This window comes from Gossypium hirsutum, chromosome D12 (genome assembly GCF_007990345.1).
Source record: "Gossypium hirsutum isolate 1008001.06 chromosome D12, Gossypium_hirsutum_v2.1, whole genome shotgun sequence".
NCBI lineage: Eukaryota > Viridiplantae > Streptophyta > Magnoliopsida > Malvales > Malvaceae > Gossypium > Gossypium hirsutum.
The window spans coordinates 61,754,986-61,774,423 of NC_053448.1; the positions used below are offsets into that span (position 1 = coordinate 61,754,986).

General features: G+C 27.3%; 1 protein-coding gene across 6 annotated transcripts; it reads left to right on the forward strand.

The window, feature by feature from the left end:
* Positions 1 to 4,994: 4,994 nt before the first annotated feature.
* Positions 4,995 to 7,398, forward strand: LOC121224405 (BAG family molecular chaperone regulator 1). Of its 6 annotated transcripts, none has more exons than XM_041107699.1 (5): positions 4,995 to 5,564; positions 5,757 to 6,059; positions 6,148 to 6,404; positions 6,478 to 6,624; positions 6,711 to 7,398. In XM_041107699.1, exons 2-5 carry the CDS (start codon positions 5,819 to 5,821, stop codon positions 7,086 to 7,088), a joined length of 1,023 nt encoding a protein of 340 aa, XP_040963633.1. In that variant the 5' UTR covers positions 4,995 to 5,564; positions 5,757 to 5,818; the 3' UTR covers positions 7,089 to 7,398. The 6 variants fall into 6 exon arrangements, with proteins under 6 accessions (XP_040963633.1, XP_040963630.1, XP_040963634.1 ...); XM_041107700.1 differs by having other exon boundaries at positions 5,103 to 5,564; positions 6,719 to 7,398; XM_041107701.1 differs by having other exon boundaries at positions 5,119 to 5,554; positions 6,719 to 7,398.
* Positions 7,399 to 19,438: the final 12,040 nt, after the last annotated feature.

Sequence of the window (19,438 nt, forward strand, 5' to 3'; positions counted from 1 at the left end):
TAGTTCTCTTTCAATTCCCTTCTTTATTTCTTTATCATTTAAATGGTGGTTGGATTTTCATTTTCTAGATTAATAAAATTAAGACCTACCACCCCAAACTCTCATTTACCATTTTAATCAAATTAATCCCTCAATTAAGTAAATTAGTCCAATACATTCAAGGTTTTGTGAAGAACTTGATCACGAGTTAATTTGGATATTAATTCATCCAATACGTTAAAATTGTTAAAACTTTTAGTATGTAATTGCATTAATTCTCATTTAAAAGAGTGCCAACATCTCTTTTTTTTATATATAATTTTAATAATAAAATTACTTAATATTATATGCTAATATATAACAAACTATCCCTTAATTTTCAATGTTACCATATATATATAAAGGGTAGTAATTAGTTTAAAATTTTAATTGTAAAAATAAAAGTAATTAATTTTGGTACATTAATAGACTCAGTCTAAAACTCATAGCTACTTCTACAATAAGTAACAATAAAACCATTTTAAAGAATGTTGGTTGGTTTTCAAGGTTTTAGAAAAATAAAATAATAATTGTAGAGCAAAATTTTGTTTATCACCCAAATGGAAAGAATTGAATGCAAAATTTTAAAATATTAGTATGAATTAAAGTGCAATCACGCCAATTTTGATATTTGATTCGAGTTTGATTAAATATCAAATTTTGAACTTGAATTTAGCTCAATACTTTATTTATGTACTCGAGCTCAATTAAATTTATTTATCAATTTTTATATTTAATCTTAAATTTGTGCTCAATTAAGCTTATTTGTATTTAAGCCCTTTCTATATAATAAAAGTGAAAAAATGATTTTATAATAAAAATATATTATAATTGAAAACTCGACTAAACTCGCAAGTAATCCAAATTTAATTTAAAATTTCTTTGAGTTAAAAATAATAATGTTTTATGATTCTACATATCATACTTTATAGAAAAAAAAAGACTTCAGTATTTACTTATTTTTAATTTATTCATTTAACAATTTTATATATTTTAATTTTCTGTTAACTAATAATATATATAAACATGACATTTCGGATTAATATAATAGTAATTAAACATATTATCGTAAGAAAACATTTTTTCTACGTAAATTATAAATATCATTATTTTTAGTTACAGTAAAGAAATAAATAAAAAAACAATTATAATTATAAAGACTTTAAAATATTCTCATTGGAGTTAGGACAAAGCAATAAAACAAAAACAACAACGACCGGCTTTCTTGAACTGGTTTTGGTTTGGTCTAAAGTCCAAACCAAGTGAGTTGCACCGTCCAATCCTAAAACCTAAGCTCACGCACGCCACGCAAATATATTTTGGGTAAATTGCACCTAAAGTTACTAAGCTATTAATAAATTTATATTGACTACTCAAATTTTAAAAAATTATAAAATGGTGATCGAACTATTTGAAAGATTTCATTTAAGTCACATTACTGTTAAAATCGTTGATGTGTAGCCTTCTTTGTTCACACCGCTTGAACCAATCAAAGTTTTTTTTTATAAAACAACTTTGAATGTTATGAATCTACGAACTAAAATTTAAACAACGTTCCTCTTCAATCTCCAACATTGACTGTCAGATCAACTTGGATATAATATATGTTCTTCTACTTATCTCAGGGTGAATCCAAGAAAATCATATTGGGGGCCAAAAGTACAAAAAAAAGTTATTTTATTGCCTTCACCTTAAGCCTTGGCCACTAATTACGCCTCTGTACTCATCGATGGATACTAAACTACTATAATATTTGTCAAATAGTTGCTTGGAGTTCATTAACCTTACTTATTTTTAAAAAATAAATTTAACAATTCAGTAACTTAAATAAAAAAATTTAAATAGTTCAATAACTTAAATATAAAATTTTAAATAGTTTAGTGACCTGAATATAAATTTATTATTAATTTAGTGCTTTTGAGTACAATTTACCCTATATTTTATCGTCACTCACGTGGGAACACGTCTCCGTAAACGGCCACGTGTAAATTTTGGAACAGTCGTGTGTCACACACGTGTGAAGAAGTGTCGGTGGCTGACAACAAAGTCAGACACCTCATTAAAGAAGAAAAAAGAGTGGCAGTGAGTAAAGTGAAAAAAATTAAAAGCGTAGGAGAAGTCTCTGCAAACTGGCATTTTTATTTGTACGGCTTGTGATTTGACACGTACCCTCAGAAAAAATCTTACAGCATCAGGCATTTTTTAATTTTTTTTTACCGCGGGTGCTTTTTTAAACGTGGTGATTTTGACTGTATTATTATTTTTACCAATATATACGTAACTGGTATTTGGTAGCTAGTTTACGTGTACTTTTGAAAAAAATGGACAGTTTTAGTTAGAACAACGACGTCGCCTTGATTTGGTAGAGTTCTTTTTTCTGTTGTAAAGCAAGACAAAGATATGTTTTTTTGGGTTAAATTTTGCAGTTTCAGTACTAAATAACAACCACAAATCCCCATCCAGAAAGCTATTTTCAATTCTTTTATTATAATTACCGGCATTTTCGTCCATATGATGATTTTAAATTTACTTTTTCGGGCCAATATGGTATTTAAATAAAATTCTCTCGATAATAATAATTTAGATTCAAATTCAATTCGAATATCTAGAAAAAATCTAATACCATATTTTCTAATTACTTTTTAACCTTATTCTTTTAGTAAACTACACTTGATGTTATTAAATTATTAGTAAATTTATATTTGAGTCGCTAAACTTCAAAAACTTATAAGATAGTTATTGAATTATTTGAAAGTTTCCATTTAAGCCACTAGACTATTTAAAAGTTTTTATTTAAGTCATTGAATTTTTAAGTTTCTTATTTTTTAAAGTTCAACTAGTGAGTTTTAAGTGATGATTCAACAATTGAAAAGGTGGATCAATACCCATCGACAAGCAACAGAATATACCTTAGATCCAAGTGGATTTGATGATCAGTTTGATAGAGGAAAAAACTATGTGGATTTTGATCAAAGATTCATGATTTTAAAAATTGCTTCATGGAAAAAATTGAATTGTAAAAAAAATGAAGGGAGAGCTTTCATTTAGTGTAAGTGATGTGGATAGAGAAGGCCAAACAATAATAATTTCAACTGTCTGGTGAATAAATTCTTTTATAATGATTAAAATTACAAATATCAAGGACTTAAAAACAATTTCACCGAATAAAAAGGACCAAAACTTTAACCTGCCCCACCGGTGCCGCCCTGTCGTCAAAGTTTTGTTTGTTTGCTTTGAAGGAAGTTTAAAAAAGGAGGGCCTCCCCAAGTCCCGAACTTCTTGATTTTTTTATGAACAAATGCAATGCAAAAAATATTACTAAATTTGAATAATAAATACAAAAATAGGATAATAAAAAAGGTAAATTACACTCAAAGTCATTAAACTATTAATATATGTATTTTTTCTCACTCAAAATTTGAAAAATTACAGAATTATCATTGAATTATTCGAAAGCTAATATTTAATATTTGTTTTAGGATTTGGTTTCTAGTACTTTTCTTGCCTCAATAGTTTCGAGTTAACATGTGTCACTAACTCTATCAAGGATTTAATTTGAAATGAGAACTCACTTATGAATTACATATGATTTCAACTAGGGGTAATGGAAGGGAGGCTAGCAGGACCCCGATCCCCCTAAAATATGAAATTTAATTTTTAATCTTTTAAATTTTATATTAATTTAAATTTATAAGTGGTAAAATTACATTTTGACCCACAAAAAAATTATGATTTGATCTTTTAAAAATTTGTAAAGATACGAGCTATTGAAACAATGAAATTACATTTTAACTCTCATAAAAATATACAACTTAATTTTGGCCCAAATTTTTTTTTCTAATTTCACCCTTGATCTCACCTCGTTGACGTATATTTTGATTTTTTTTCCATTTTTACTAAATTAATTTTATTTTAAAACTTATTCAGATTATATTGATAAGTTTGTTGTATTTATTTATTGATATATTTTACTCCAACTAGTATTTTATCTATTAAACTCAATAATTATCACTAACTATATATTATCTCCAAATTAATTATTATAATATAATAGTGTTATTTTCTTAATCCTTTATTCCTTTACCATTTTCTTAAAAAAAAATACAAGTCACTTAAAACAAATTTTAACAATTTAATCAAAGCTAAAAAGCCTCCTACTAGTAAAAGATAAAGGGTGAATGTCACACGTGTAGAAAGTTAAGAGGAAAAAAAAAAAGCATGCGGCAGTATTTGACTGTGAACCATCACCGGTTCCGTTGGCCCATTCTCCTCAAACTTCCATAGCATCATATCATCCGCTCATCGCAGCCGTTCGTTATAATTATCTGGTTAACTATTGAACCATTGAATATTCAGAACTCCCCAATATACCCCTCGAGACCATACGTGTCTGACCATCAGCGTTTAGGCTTTGAAGCCCTTACTTTTATTCGTTAAACCATGTCGCAGCAGAGCAGCACCCAGAGTTGGTGAAACTCAAAAGACCTATGTTTCGTGTTCTTTTTCCAAAAAAATTTACACGGTTTGGCGGCTTCCTTGTTCTTCTAATTGTTTCCTGTAAAAATTATTTATTAGTCCTTATGTTATGCACAAATTATAAATTTAGTCTCACTAAATGATTATGGTTATGCTCATTAAGTCTTACTATTTTTAAAATTTAATACTACAAATATATTATTATATATGTAATGTCATATTAATTTGTTATTTTAACATATTATTTATAAAAGAGTCAATTAATGAACTTAACAATTATTATTTACTTTAAGACCGAAATTTTAAAAATTGAAAAGTATAAAGACTAAAAATAATTAAATTGAAAAACATAAAACCATAATACATGACTAATAAAAAAATTCAACTAAATAAATTTAAGAGTTGAATTAAAATCGAAATTCTAAAACTAAAAAAAAGGAAAGAAAAACTAAAATCGACCAAAATAAATAAATAAATAAAATTTACAACATATGCGTAATATAAAGATTCATAGTAAAATTTGACCCATGGTTTCTTTTTGTTTTTTTTCGTATTTTGGTTTTATAATTATTTTATATTATAATTTTTTATTTATATAATAATGTTGATTCTTTTAAGTCACCATAGCAGCCGAGTTAGCTGTCCACTCGTTTTTTATTCATTTTCTCTCATATTTTTTTTCCTTCTTCCGCGAGTTTTCCAGAGATTCATTGAAAATTCTGAAAAAAAGAATTCCACTTTTCTTTGAATTATAATTTTTTCGCTGTCCTCAACTCTTTGACATTGTTTTCTTTTTTCCTGGTGATTTCATCGTGAAAAAATCGCAGATTCTTAGTCTCATCATTTTATTTTTTATTTTTAAATTCCGAGATATTTTTGTTTACATTATTATAGTTGTAAAGAGATCTGAAGCTTTAAATTTTTTTCCGTCAGCGATCTGAGAATTTTCTGGGAAAGAATCGAAGGTTTTTGCGCTTTGTTTTCCCCCCTTTCTTTTACATTGCCTTTACTAAGACGCCATTGGCTGTTCGCTGAAATAAAGAGATAAAAAAAAAAAAAGGTTGAAGAAGGTGAAGAGTCTCTGTTTCAGTTTCTTTTTCTGTCTTTGCTTAAAAAAATTATTTTTTCTTCTTCTTCTTTTTTTGTTGTGTAAATACGCGTAGGCGTAGGGATTGTTCTCCTATAATGCTGGGATCAGATTCTGATTTTTTTTTTTAACTTTGTCTGAAAAATACGTTTCTTCTCCTTGATTTTTGATACAGATCGTCTCATTTTCACCATTTCCAGAGATCCAAAACAATAAATATCCCTCTTTTTTAAAAAGATGATGAGGATGAAGACTAAAGCGACAGGACTGTCACCGGCGGTGACAAATGGAGAATCAGGTTTTGTCGGTGGCGGTGAACCGACTGCTCATGATTGGGAGCTTAGACCCGGTGGCATGTTGGTTCAAAAGCGAGACCTCGACACCGGTCGTCCCCCTATCCCACCGCCGACAATTAGAGTCAGAGTCAAATACAAGTCAATCTATCATGAAATCAGCATCAATTCTCAAGCTACATTCGGTAAATCCCTAACTCTTTTTTTTTTCTCTCTTTAAATCAATTAATTATTACTTAATTAAGTTATTGAATGACTTTTTGAGGGTTTCAGGAGAGTTGAAGAAGATGTTAACAGGCCCAACAGGGCTACACCATCAAGACCAAAAACTTTTATACAAAGACAAAGAGAGGGATTCCAAGGCGTTTTTAGATACAGCCGGTGTGAAAGACAAATCCAAGCTTGTTTTAATTGAAGACCCGATTAGCCAAGAAAAGAGATTACTGGAGATGAGAAAGAATGCTAAACTGGAAAAAGCTTCTAAATCTATCTCTGAAATCAGCTTGGAGGTTGATAGGCTTGGTAATCAGGTACATATTATTGAGTACTTTTTAACTTCTGAGCTTCATAAATTGTACTTAGAAAGTGTTGGATATTGTGTAGGTGTCTACTTTTGAATCTATAATTACTAAAGGTGGGAAAGTAGCAGAGAAAGATGTGCTTAATTTGATTGAACAGTTAATGAATCAATTGCTTAAGTTGGATGGTATTATGGCTGATGGTGATGTCAAATTGCAAAGAAAAATGCAGGTATTGAAACTTCAATTTCTTGTTCATTATATGGTTTGAGTTTGATTGTATAAAGTTTGGGATTTATTTTGTTATTGTTGATGAAGGTGAGCAGAGTTCAAAAATATGTTGAAACATTGGATATGTTGAAGATTAAAAACGCCATGCCTAGTACCAATGGAGCTCAATCCGAAACACAGAATCGACATAAGCATAGTGTTCGAAAACAAGAGCAGCAATCCAGGCAAAGATTAGCACCAATCCAGGAGCAACAATCGAGCAACTCGGTTTCTCATTTGCCAATCCATCAACAATACCAGCACAAGCATCAGCACCAGCAGGCATCTGGTCCGGTCGTAGTTACTACGAAATGGGAAACATTCGATTCATCCCCGGCAACATTGCCGGTCACCTCGACATCTACATCTTCATCAACCGCTAATAACTCAGCCCCACCGAAGTTCCCCTGGGAATTCTTCGATTAAAGACAGTATGCCACTATGTCCTCTTTGGTTTTTCATTTCATTTTTTATCTGTGTGAATGTGATTTGGGTTTGCTTCTTCTTCTTGTACTTAGATTTTCTCAAGCAACCCTTTTCTTTTTCCCATTTTCATAAAATCTGTCATTAAGTTCATCATAAAAAAAATAAAAAAAATGGGGCGCTTCCATCATTTAAAAAAAAAAAAACCCTGTTTTTATTCTCTTTTATATTCCAGTCTGTAATGTCCTTTTGATGGGTGACAAACATTTGTATATTTTGTAGACTTTGTTGAATTAAAAGATACTATTAGCCACTAGGTTTTGCCTAATGAGTAGTAACTCCATATTTCTATGGTTGCCCTTGGTTGAAATTGGGAAAATCTTAGTTTACTAACTGTTATAATGATGATGATGATAAAATATATTTATTAATTAATCTTTTGAGAACAGAGTTGATTGGCCAATGAAATCCTTGATAGTTTCAGTTTATATGCCATTGTTTATAGTGGGGTCTAATCTACTTGTACTGACAAAAAGGGATTGGTGTAAATTGGAAGAGATTGGGTAATTTTGTTTCACTAATATGTCCAATGATAGCCTAGTGTGATAAAAAAGGTACAAATTAGGGGAATGATGATAGGTGGGTTGATGCATGTTCTAATTTAAGATTATCTTTCCTTATTTGGTCCATGTTTCAAGTATTTTAGGCTATGATATAATAATACCTATAACCGATTAGTGACAAAATTTATATATGTTTTTAATTGATTGCTATCGATTTTAGATAAAATTATTATAAAAGTGATTTATATTTAAAAAAATGAGTAAATTAATTATTATAGATTAAATAAAAATTTTTATTTATTTTTATCGCTAAAAATTGATGATTATACGTCAAATTTAAGCCGCACTTAAGGTGGTGAATGTCCTGACCTTTAAATCAGAACACGAAGTTATCTATAATATTTTTACTGTGAATATGATTGATTATTTTAGGAAAAAGTAGGTTTCTATTCTTAATTGGTCTAGAGTTTAAGTTTAGAATCAATTCAATCATATATATATGTTTCGGGATATAATTATAAATTTGTAGCAAAAAGATAAAAAAGGAGAGAGATTTTATAAAGAGGTCTTGGGCGTCGTTAATATAATAATTCAAAATGACATTGTCGGCAAGACTTTTTTTTTTATTTTTTTTCAAATTTAAAGACTCGAGTGTGGTTGGTTGAGACTAGTATATTTAATGTTTTATTTTATATAGACTCGTAAACTTTGAATTGAAATTTGGTAATATTAATTTGAATGTAAATTAAATTTGACCATGAAAGAATTAATATCGAATTTGAAAATATCTCCAATAAAAATTAATGTAAGACTTAAATCTGAAATGATTCTAATTGAATTTTAAATAATTTGAATAAGCAATTAAAAATATTTTGAACTCGAATAATCCGACTAAAAATCATGAATAACACAATCTAAAAAACAATCAAACATATAATTACTAGAAGAAGTAAACTTAAAATGAACTAAACCTGAGATGAATTATGAAATGACCCGAAACCAAGAAATTTTATAAACACAAAATAGCCAGAACTTAAAATGATATGATTAAAAAAAAATTTGATTCACAATCTCAGATAATTTAATCTTTTAAAAGAATATTCAACAAAAAATAATAACAATAATAATAAAAGCAAAAGTTGCTGTCTAGGCAGCTCATCTTCATAAAACCTAATTTCTCCAAGCGAAAACGAAAACAGGTGCCATTATATATTTATATGGTCAAAAAAATGAGGTGTCGATCTAAGATCCAATGCAAAATTAGTGATAGGAAAAAGAGTTGGAATAAAGAGCGTGGGGGGTTGAACATAGCTTTTATAAATAATTGCAGGAGAGCAGAAGACTCCTCTGACTTTACCCTGTTCGACCATCAAGGTGGCATAAAATAATGCATGTTTTATTTATTTATATTGTTTATTCTAAAATTTAATTTGTGATTAATGTTTAATATATTATTTGACACTTTGATAATTTTTTAATGATATTTATGTTTTTTTTATCTAATATGATATTTATATTTGATACAAGATCTATATTTTGATACTTAAAAATTATGCATAAATTATTTTAAGAAATTTTTATTTTTTAGAAAGAGATTTATATATTTTTTATAATTTATTTGTATGTTTATATATTATATAATTTTTAAAAATTTGAAAGTGATGTCGTGATATTTTTTTAGAGTGTCACATCGTCAAACTATAAATGAATTAAAAATTCAAGCACTAAATTGAAAAAATTTATCAAATTTCGAACAATAATCAAATCAATTACTATTACAATAACTAGAAAAATATAAATTCAAACATATTTTAATATGATTTTCGAGTAGGCTTTATTATTGCCGACTGAGCAAAGGACCAACTAATAATGGTCGGCCAGTTCTTTAACTTTTGCTACTTGTATTTTCCTTTTTCAAATATTTGATGAAGGGTGATGACGATTTTAAGTATATATATATTTTTAAAAATATTATTTGTGTTACGAATTAATTTAATAACAATTTAATTGTAAAATTATTAAAATATATATTTTTAAATAAATATCAGCTTTTTTTTAATAGTTTATATAATATATATTTTTTTAAAATAAAGCTACTTTAAAATATTATATTAAGATTTGAACTTAAAACTTTAAGGTATTAATAATTGAAGAAGAAAATATTATAGATTATTTTTTGGAATGTATTTGATAAACTAAAAAATATTAAAAAATTAAATGTTAGAATTTTTTATATTGACATCAATAAGCGCACGGAATATTAACATAATGTTTGACAAATGTAAATTTTAAAATTTTAAAAAAATCAAATATTAAATAATAAATATTTGTAACAATAATGAAGTAGTTGATTTAAATTATTATTATTTGATTATTATTTATTTTTTCGAAGATTTTGATGGAAAAATTCAATTAAATGATTTTTAGCATTTGTTACCAAATGGATAAATAAAAAAAATCAAACACCTCAAAATATTAATTTTCATTGAATCACATTGCAATGAATTATCAAATAAGCCCTTAACCCATATTCACTAATAAATATCTACTAATAATAAGCCCTTAATTTTTTTTATATAAATAAAAATTTAATATGAACTAAGTTATTAATAACAAAGGGCTTGTATTTTTTAAGCCTTTTAATCGAGTCTTAATTAGGGATTCAAAGCTTGAACAATAATCATGGATTCATGGGCATCAAGCAGGGTATTAAAAGGAAGCTAGGCCTAGCCTCATTATGGGGTTTGGATTTTGGAAGTATTAAATTAATAGTAAGAGCATTATGATAATAATATTATGGGATAGAATGTCAGGGATGTTACATTAATCTATTTCATTTATTTGGTTGTAATGTAAAATTTGAGTGTTTGGTTAACATAATGTAAGATTATTCCAAAGTTTTTATTGTTAGAAAGGCTTTACTTGCATCTATTTTTGACTCCATCAGAACTAGTCTCAAACTGCAAAACGGATAATTATTAAAAAGGTAAAAAGACCTCTCCAACTCTCTCAATTTGAATTTGAGCAAATTGATTTCTCTAAAAAAAAATTGAAGCAATTTCATCCTTATCAATTTTGAAAGTGAGCAACTGAAGACAATAAATCATGGTGTTAATGTCTTCCGTCAGCTGTAGATAATTTTGATTAATATAGTAATAATTTAACCTTCGATGTGTACATATTTTGTCATTTTGACCTCAATTTTAAAAAATTCAATAAATTTGATCTCAACATTTACATAAATGCTATGAGATAAATATGTTAAATTAGGACCAAATTAAAAATTGTGTAAACTTTGAGGGCTAAATTTATTATTATATCAATTAAAATCATGTACAATTGATGAAAAATATTAATGATGTGATTAATTATCCTTAATTATTAGCTTTTGAAATTAATTAAATTATTTTGAAATTTTTTAGAGAGACCAATTTGTATAATTTCAAAATTGAGAGAAAACGGAAAATTTTTTAAATGTCCACTTTCTCTAGAAAATGGAAGGCCACTATTATTTGTTTCCTACTTTTTTCTAGGGAGCCCGATTGATGTTTTATTTACACTTTAGAAGGTGGACATGGACTTCATTTCAGGCCCTCTTTTCAGTCATGCTTACAGGAACATTTATTAGTGCAAATCATTGCAATTAAATCGTTTTATTAGTTAAGTGTTTAACGTTGAATCATATCTTATACTGTGATTGATGAGCTTACTGATCATGTAATTAAATTAATGATATATATATTTTTGATGGTTAATGTAAGTAGCGTATCCGCGTCAGGTTGAAGTGTTGAAAGTTGTTATATAATTATAATTCGATTCAGAATTCGACCAGATTTAATAAAAATCGATAGACATCCCAAAGGGGCCGGGCTCCTTCTGCCTCTCCGCTTCTGATTCTCTGTTCCTAAACAGTTTAACCACTCAATTCTATCTCTTTCCACAACCGTTGCATCAACATGCTGAATTTCATAGTAATATTCCATAGAAATGCATTAGAGCAAAGATCCACCCAAGTGGGTTGCCCAAAAACTGGCCTATGATTCACCGCAATGCCTTCCATCCACCCTAGCTAATAAGAGGGTGCCACTATCTTTGTTGCTGCCATTATCCCCCTAATATTCCATTATATGCTACTTTTTTCTTGGTTTATGGAGGTGATCCATAATCTGAAAATGACCCTTTGTGTACCTATCTTCTATTCTCAGAAACCTAACTTTCAAAAGAAATGTAGAGGTAGCCTAGGTATTTTTCGTACTGTGATATTTTCCAATATTGTGAGAGAGATGACTCAACATTCAATATGTCCGCAACACTCACAAACATCAAGGATTGCCATGCATGCACGGCTCATGCTAAATAAGTATATATTATATCATGGAAATTAAATTGTATAATTTTATGAGAATTGAAATACAATTTAATCATTTTAATAACTTATATATTTATAATTTTTAAAAGATTAAATTGAAAATTATCAATTTTAGGAGGAGCTAAAATACAATTTTAACATATTTGCATGGCCTCCTGGGTAACGTAAATGCATTCGCCATGCAATGCAACACACTTTCTGCCAGGCTTCAAAAGTAATCCCTTTTAACCTTTTTTTTTCTTGATTATTCATTTTAATTTATTTGGATCTGATTGTAAAATAAGCATTGCACATTAATTAATTTAATTTAAAAAATATTTGTTCATAAAAAAAAGGCAGAAAAATATAATTATTATTTTTCTACAAACTAGTAACATAATTTTTTAAACCTTTCTAATGCCCTTTCGAATATACGACCTTTCATTTATGTTAAAAAAGCTTTGACCAATATCAAAATCGTCCTTTGCCTTCACCAAAAAATAAATTGGCTCATACCATTAAGGGCAATTTGACCTAATTAATAAAACCCCATATCCGTCCAACATATTGATAATGCTATATATAATTGCTCTCATCAGTTTTCTTGGTTCTTTTTCAAAATTATGCAAACTATTTACTTACATTTTTTTTCTTAATTTATTTCCTTTGTTTGCATATATATGTAATTTCTCAAAAAAAAAAAAGCCCTCAAATTTTGTATATATATGTACTTTTTCTTATCTCGAGAAAATATATTTTTTTGAATATTGGTTTTGGATTGGTGCAATTTCCTGAAAATGATATGTATTGCATGAACAATTCGCAGCGTTTTCGGATTGGCTCTTCTTTGCAACACCAATAATTAGATAAGCTTCTTTTCCCTCCCATCATCTACTCTATTTTTATTCTTTAATTTTTGTTTAGAATCTATGTGGGATTTTATTTTAATTTTTTTCACTACAATTTAACATGGTTGGTACTTGATTAAATCCCAATATGTGCCTTGAATTTGATTGCAATTATACATAATAAATCTTTTTAGGCATTTACTTTAATTTTGTTTTTTTTATATATTAGAACTTGTATGAATTGTTTCTTGGATACACATAGTAAGTAATTGTAAATTTAACTAATAAATTAGATAGTTAGGTGGATTGAAAATTTATGTGTTAAAAAAATTAGTGATGAATTTATCAAGTATTAAATTTGATTAGGTGTTATTTGATAAACCGAAATTTTAAGTGCTAAAAAATTTAAGTATTGAATTTTTTTTATAAGTGCTAAGTTTATATTATCTTGTCTGATAAAAGCAAATAATGATTTTAAAAAATTATTTATTTCTTAGTTTTAATCTTATTAATATGACGTTTATATTGTTTTGGATGGCTTTGGGTAAAAGATAAATATGGTAATTTCAATATCTCTTTTCTTTAGAAAAAGATAATTTATTTCAATATTTCAATAAAATAAAATCAACTTAACATTTTTTTGTTGAACATTCTATATTAGGTAAAAAAAATTAAATGATTATCAAACACATTTAAAATATTAAAATTTTCAATGATCTATCGTTAAATAAATTATTTAGTATGGTATTAAAAATTGGGTGTTAAATATAAATATGAAGATAAATATAATATTTCATAAAAAAATGTTGAATTATAAAAATCTTTGATATACTATTTTTTCTCATTATTTGTATTCCATCTAGTGTTATTCAAATAAAGTCAAATTTTGAATCACATATTTTTATTGAAAATAAGAATGAAATGATAAATCTAATAACAATTTTATTAATAAGACCCAAAAATAATATAAGAAAAAACTAATTACTTTCAATCCTTATGCAATTGATTCCCTCTTTAAAGTAAAATTTTGATATTCCACTCCTTATCTTCTTTATCTTCAATTAATGTTGACGTGTAAATATAATATTAAAAAAAACATTTTTGTTATTATATTTTTATAATTTGCTTTGGAGGGCATGTGATTATGAACGTCACCTATGATATAAGAACATGTACGATCAATGTTATTATAATAATATACAAGTATATTTCATCAAACATAGGATTTTGTTGAATCATTTTGCTTAATTGTCACATTTGAGATTAGGGTTTATGTTAGTAGCAATTGTTTATTCTTTAAAAAAAAAACCCCCCTTTTCTCTTTTGCTATTATAATCATTAGATATTTACATATACTTGGGATTAACAAGCCAGAGATGATAATTAAATTTAATTATGATATAGTAAATATATATTTGTTATAATGATTGATTAATAACAAGTGGGGGAGAAGCAGAGCTAATTTATTAGTAAAAAAAAGTGGAAAATAGTTTGCCAGAAATCAAGTAGGATTCTCACATTATTGATTTTTGAGTCACACAAGTGATCTTATTAATTGTTGTATGTGTTCAACACAAGTGATTATATTTTATATATACATATATAATATATGCTAGCAAAGGCATGTGATTACCAGTTTATTGGCTGATCAACCCTAAGCCAAGTTGGTTTAGAATGTTGGGTGTACTTGCTAGCTAGCTAATTAATCAAATTAGTACAATATTTATTTATTCATTACCTCAAGAAGATTAATATTTTCGGGAATTGTAACTGTTTTTATTGGTAATGTCGATCATGAGTTTTTCTTAGTAATATAATGTATCTTATCACTACATTCAATACTTATTAAGTTTATATAACTAAATTAAAATTCTAACTTTCTCCCGCTCCAATCTTTTCTCTCGAGTTCGATTTTATTCAAGTTCAACCCTAGAACGTAATACTAATTACCTTTGGTGAGATTGTAGAGTCATAATCTTGATCAAAGATTTGCTTCATCATCATCCTTCATAAACGACCTTAATTATTTATATAAATGTCTCTTCCAAATTCATAAGAGATGACAAATAATCAATGCCTTATAATTTAAGCCAAAAGATATATAATTAAGGAGCCCCAAAATTTAAATTTATTGTACCAAACGTATCACCCTATTGGACAGTGGCTTGTCAGAATCTTATAATATAATTCATTTGCTTATGTATTTTGCAGATTCGAGCCATCTGGAATCTGAGCATGTTTGATGGTGAATCTTGTCTTTTTTATTATATGAAAATTTTATTTGCATTTCATGGACTACATTTCGAGGCTCCCAACAGTTTTCAGTACTATTTTACTTTCCACATTTTGATGCTTCGCAATTCTAAAGAGGTAACTGCATCTGCAAATCATATATTGGGTTTGAAATGGTAAAACTACCATGGAACCCCTTATATCAAGAGTTAGATTATATGTTGTCCTACTATTGAAAAAATGAGAAATTAGTCCCTGTACGTTATATTAAAGAGCAAATTGGTTCTTTCTGTTGAAAATTTCACCCATTTATATTGTTAAAAAATTGGCGTGATTGATGGAATAATCAGACAGTGACGTGTCACCTGTCATGTGTACCTCATGTTGACGTACAGGGATAAATTTTTAATAAAAGGACCAGCTTTTTGGTCTACGTACGAGGACTAATTTGCTAGTTTTTTAGTGGAGGGGGCAAAATGCAATCCAACTCCTAGTATAGGGGTTCCATGTTACTTTTACTTTTTTAAATTGACAAATACAATTTAACTAGGGTTAATATATTATTTGGTACTTGATTTTGGATTTGATTTTCAACTTGGTACTTGAGCTCTATTTTTGTCACAATTAACCACCTATGTACTTTTTACCAAATTACATTGAATTTTTATTTTTATTTTTTGGCTCAGTTGATGTGAATAAATTAATAATAGGAAGCCGTTGGTAAATTACCAGCCACTTTCCTAGACAAAAATTACAAAACACCCAGATAAACAAGGTATAACAAAACATCCATCACACATGCAAACCACTAATAGATAAAAAGAAAATAGATCACCACCAAGCTTTAAATAACGCTGATCTTCTCACCCCTGCTACAGCCAAAGCTGTAGCCATACCATGACCTTGCCTATAAACTAATGCAAAGTCAACACTAACTAGATAGTCAATACAACGATCAATACCTACGAAAAGATTCCACATTGAACACTGAAGCTGAACTAAGGTACCAAGTTGAACTTAGATATAAAATGATATATTAACTCTTCCAACTAGGAGTATGCTTGAAGTTATTGTTTATGTTATAACAATTGTGAATAGAGTAATCATTTGATACATCATCTATGGAGTTTTTTAAACTCCACAAAAAGATTAAAAGTATGATAAGTGCTACTTTTATTTATATTTATATTTTTTACTACATCCTATAATACATCTGTTACACTTTATACTTGACCAATGACTTTGTAAGTACCAATAATTAGCAAGTCTACTCTCTCTCTTTTTTTTTCTTCATTTATAATTTCTGAGACATTTTTTGCATTGAAAATATAGATTCCATCTATTTTTATACAGGCAAAAAATTACATTCCTATGGACAAAGAGAAAAAAATCTACCAACACATGGATCCAACCTTAATTCTCGTAAGTATATATCTGTTCATTCACTCTCTATATAGATGATAATTATACCAAACATCTACTCTCTATTTATTTAAGAGTTTGATTAGATTGGTGTTATTGATAAATCGGATTTTAAATTAGTTAAAAAATTATAAAAAATGTTTTACATATTATTATAATCATATTTTTATATTTTTATATAAAATTTTAAAAAAATACCTATGCTATAGTTTTTAATAACTCAATTTTATTATACCAAAACTTCATTATTTGTTTTTTCTAATCGATTTTTCTGTAAATATATTTGTTACATAAACTATTTTTCCCTTACGTAATGAGTGTGTTATAATCTAAATTAAATAATTGACCTCTTGTAACCATTGGATCCATAAAACATTAGATTATAAGCAGGCAGGAGTATGATTTATGGATCAGCGCATGTGCAAATAATAAGTCAAAATTATGGTGGGTTTTCTGAGGGACAAAGTCAAAAGAATATTGAATTATAAAATATAATTTTGTTATCATATAAATTTTATTATTGTATTAATTAATAATTTTATAATTATAAAGAAACAACCTCATTAATGAAATAAAAGATGGTCAATGCGTTTTTAAAAAATATACTCTAAAAGCACTTTGTCAATGAAATCCTTAATTTCCGTCATACTGTCCAAAGAAATTAAGGAATAATGGCATATAATCTTTATTCTTTAAGTTCCAAAATCGACTGAGAGATTTTCTAATTCCAAGGTTTTAGATCTCATGGTCCCAACTTCCCAACTTTAGGACATGTTATTAACTGGATTAAAATATATATTATGGTTATTTTTTAAAGAATAAATATATAAATTTTAATTTTATGTAATTTTATACGTGTCATTTTGATTTGATTCGGTTTTCATAAACTATAAATTTCATTATTGATATAACTACATTTTATGTTTATATATTTAAATAATTATTCTTATACAATATAAAAAATAAATTGATGTGTTTATTTCTTTAAATATGTACAGTTAAAGAAAAATCAAAATTAATACGTATAATTACACGAAATAGAAGTTCATATATAATTTTGATATTTATCCATTTTCTAAAGTGTATATATGTGTGTTTTTTATATTCTTCATGTTCGTTTTATAGTGTCCCTCCCAACAATGTCATCTTCAAGGTTTAAACATGCGTCTTTCTCTTGGGAGTCTAATGTGCCTTACCATTACACCTAACCACTTGTTGATTTAAAGTGTATATATATATTATGATTATTCCAAGTGTATCAGGAGTCCTTATACTGCTATGTGAAAGTAAAAATTGCTTCAGATTAGTTCTTCTACATTAAAAAATTATTGAAATCATGATACTATAATAATTTATTCATGACCCGATTCGACTCATAAAAGAAACAACCTAACCATCCCAAAAAAACCATGTATTTTTTCCAATCATACGCTAGTTCAAAAATACATGAATTTTCTTAGGGATGGTTGGATTTTTTTTATAGATTGAGTCATGGGTAAAGTAGTTGGGAAAGATATATATTTTGTCTAAATTATCAGCAACTTAACGGCCATATTATAATAGTGTCAAATTTTAATATATAAAAATTAATGTAGAGCCATTTTTAGTAGAGAGACTAAAAATAAACTTTTATGTAGTAAATCATTTTGATATTTTTTATATTACATTTAATACATATTGTGATTTTAAAGACTCACAGTATATACTTAGAACAATTCATTAAGATTTAAGGAAAACAGTACTCGTGAATAGCTTAGGATCACACACGCATTTAAAAATTTGGTTTACTAGAATCAATAAAATCTGGTCCAATAAACATCATTTATTTATAGTTAATTATCTTAAATTTTGCTAATAAGTTTTGTATTAAAATTAGGGTTCTAACGTGTATTCCAACGTTATTATTATTATTAAATTCAAAAGATAAACAATACATAAATTTTCTTTTTCTACAAAAGCCACCTTAACTTCTATATAATATCATTAAGTATATGTTGACTAACATCATCCCTTATAAAAATTTGTTATTCGAATTTTGAAATTCTGATCTCGCAGAAGTTAAAATGTCAAGTTCTGCTATTAGTCTTGTAGTATATTTGACTTGTGAATTTAGTATATCTTTTCTAATTTGATCAATTTTCAGGCTTGATCTAAACAGTAGCAACTAAGTTCATTAGGTCAAGTTTTACTATCAGTCTTGTACTATATATAAATTGTGAATTTAATCTGTGTTATTCAATTTGATCATTTTTTTTTGTTTTATACTTTTCAAATTTCAAATTTTCATTTCTCACTTAAAACAGTAGTCGCTAAATCCTTTAATTCAAATAACATGACTTTTTTGTGAGTATTATTTGTAAATAATAACAAGCTAACATTGCATTAAAAACAAAAAAAAGTATAAGGACTAAAAATAATTAAATTAGAATACAAAGACTAAATCTACAATTTATACAAATTTAACTTGGTTATTATTTTAAATGTATTTAAAATATGAATTAACTACACCGAACATCTTAAAATTATGACCCTCATTCTAAATCGATCTTTACAATTCAATTGTTAAAACCATTTAGTTTAATTTTACGATTAAATTGATCGACTTTAATGATGGATGACATGATTGATATAATTTTAATAGTTTCTTAAGGACCAATTTAGAATGAAATTCATAAATTTGAGATGCTTGGTGCAATTAACTCTTAAAACATTGTTTAGTGAAATCAATGTTAAGCACAGAGCGTAACTTATTGACTTTCAAAACTCCAAATTTAAGGTTTAAACGTTTAATACAATATCTCTAATAACAACCAATGTAATTAATGCTTTGTCTTTCGCTATTTTTGGAGGTTTTTCCGAGGTTAGGTGTGTTGATGTCACGACAACTTTCGCATGTTTACTGTAATAACACGACACAAATTTTAAGATCTCGTGAAGAAT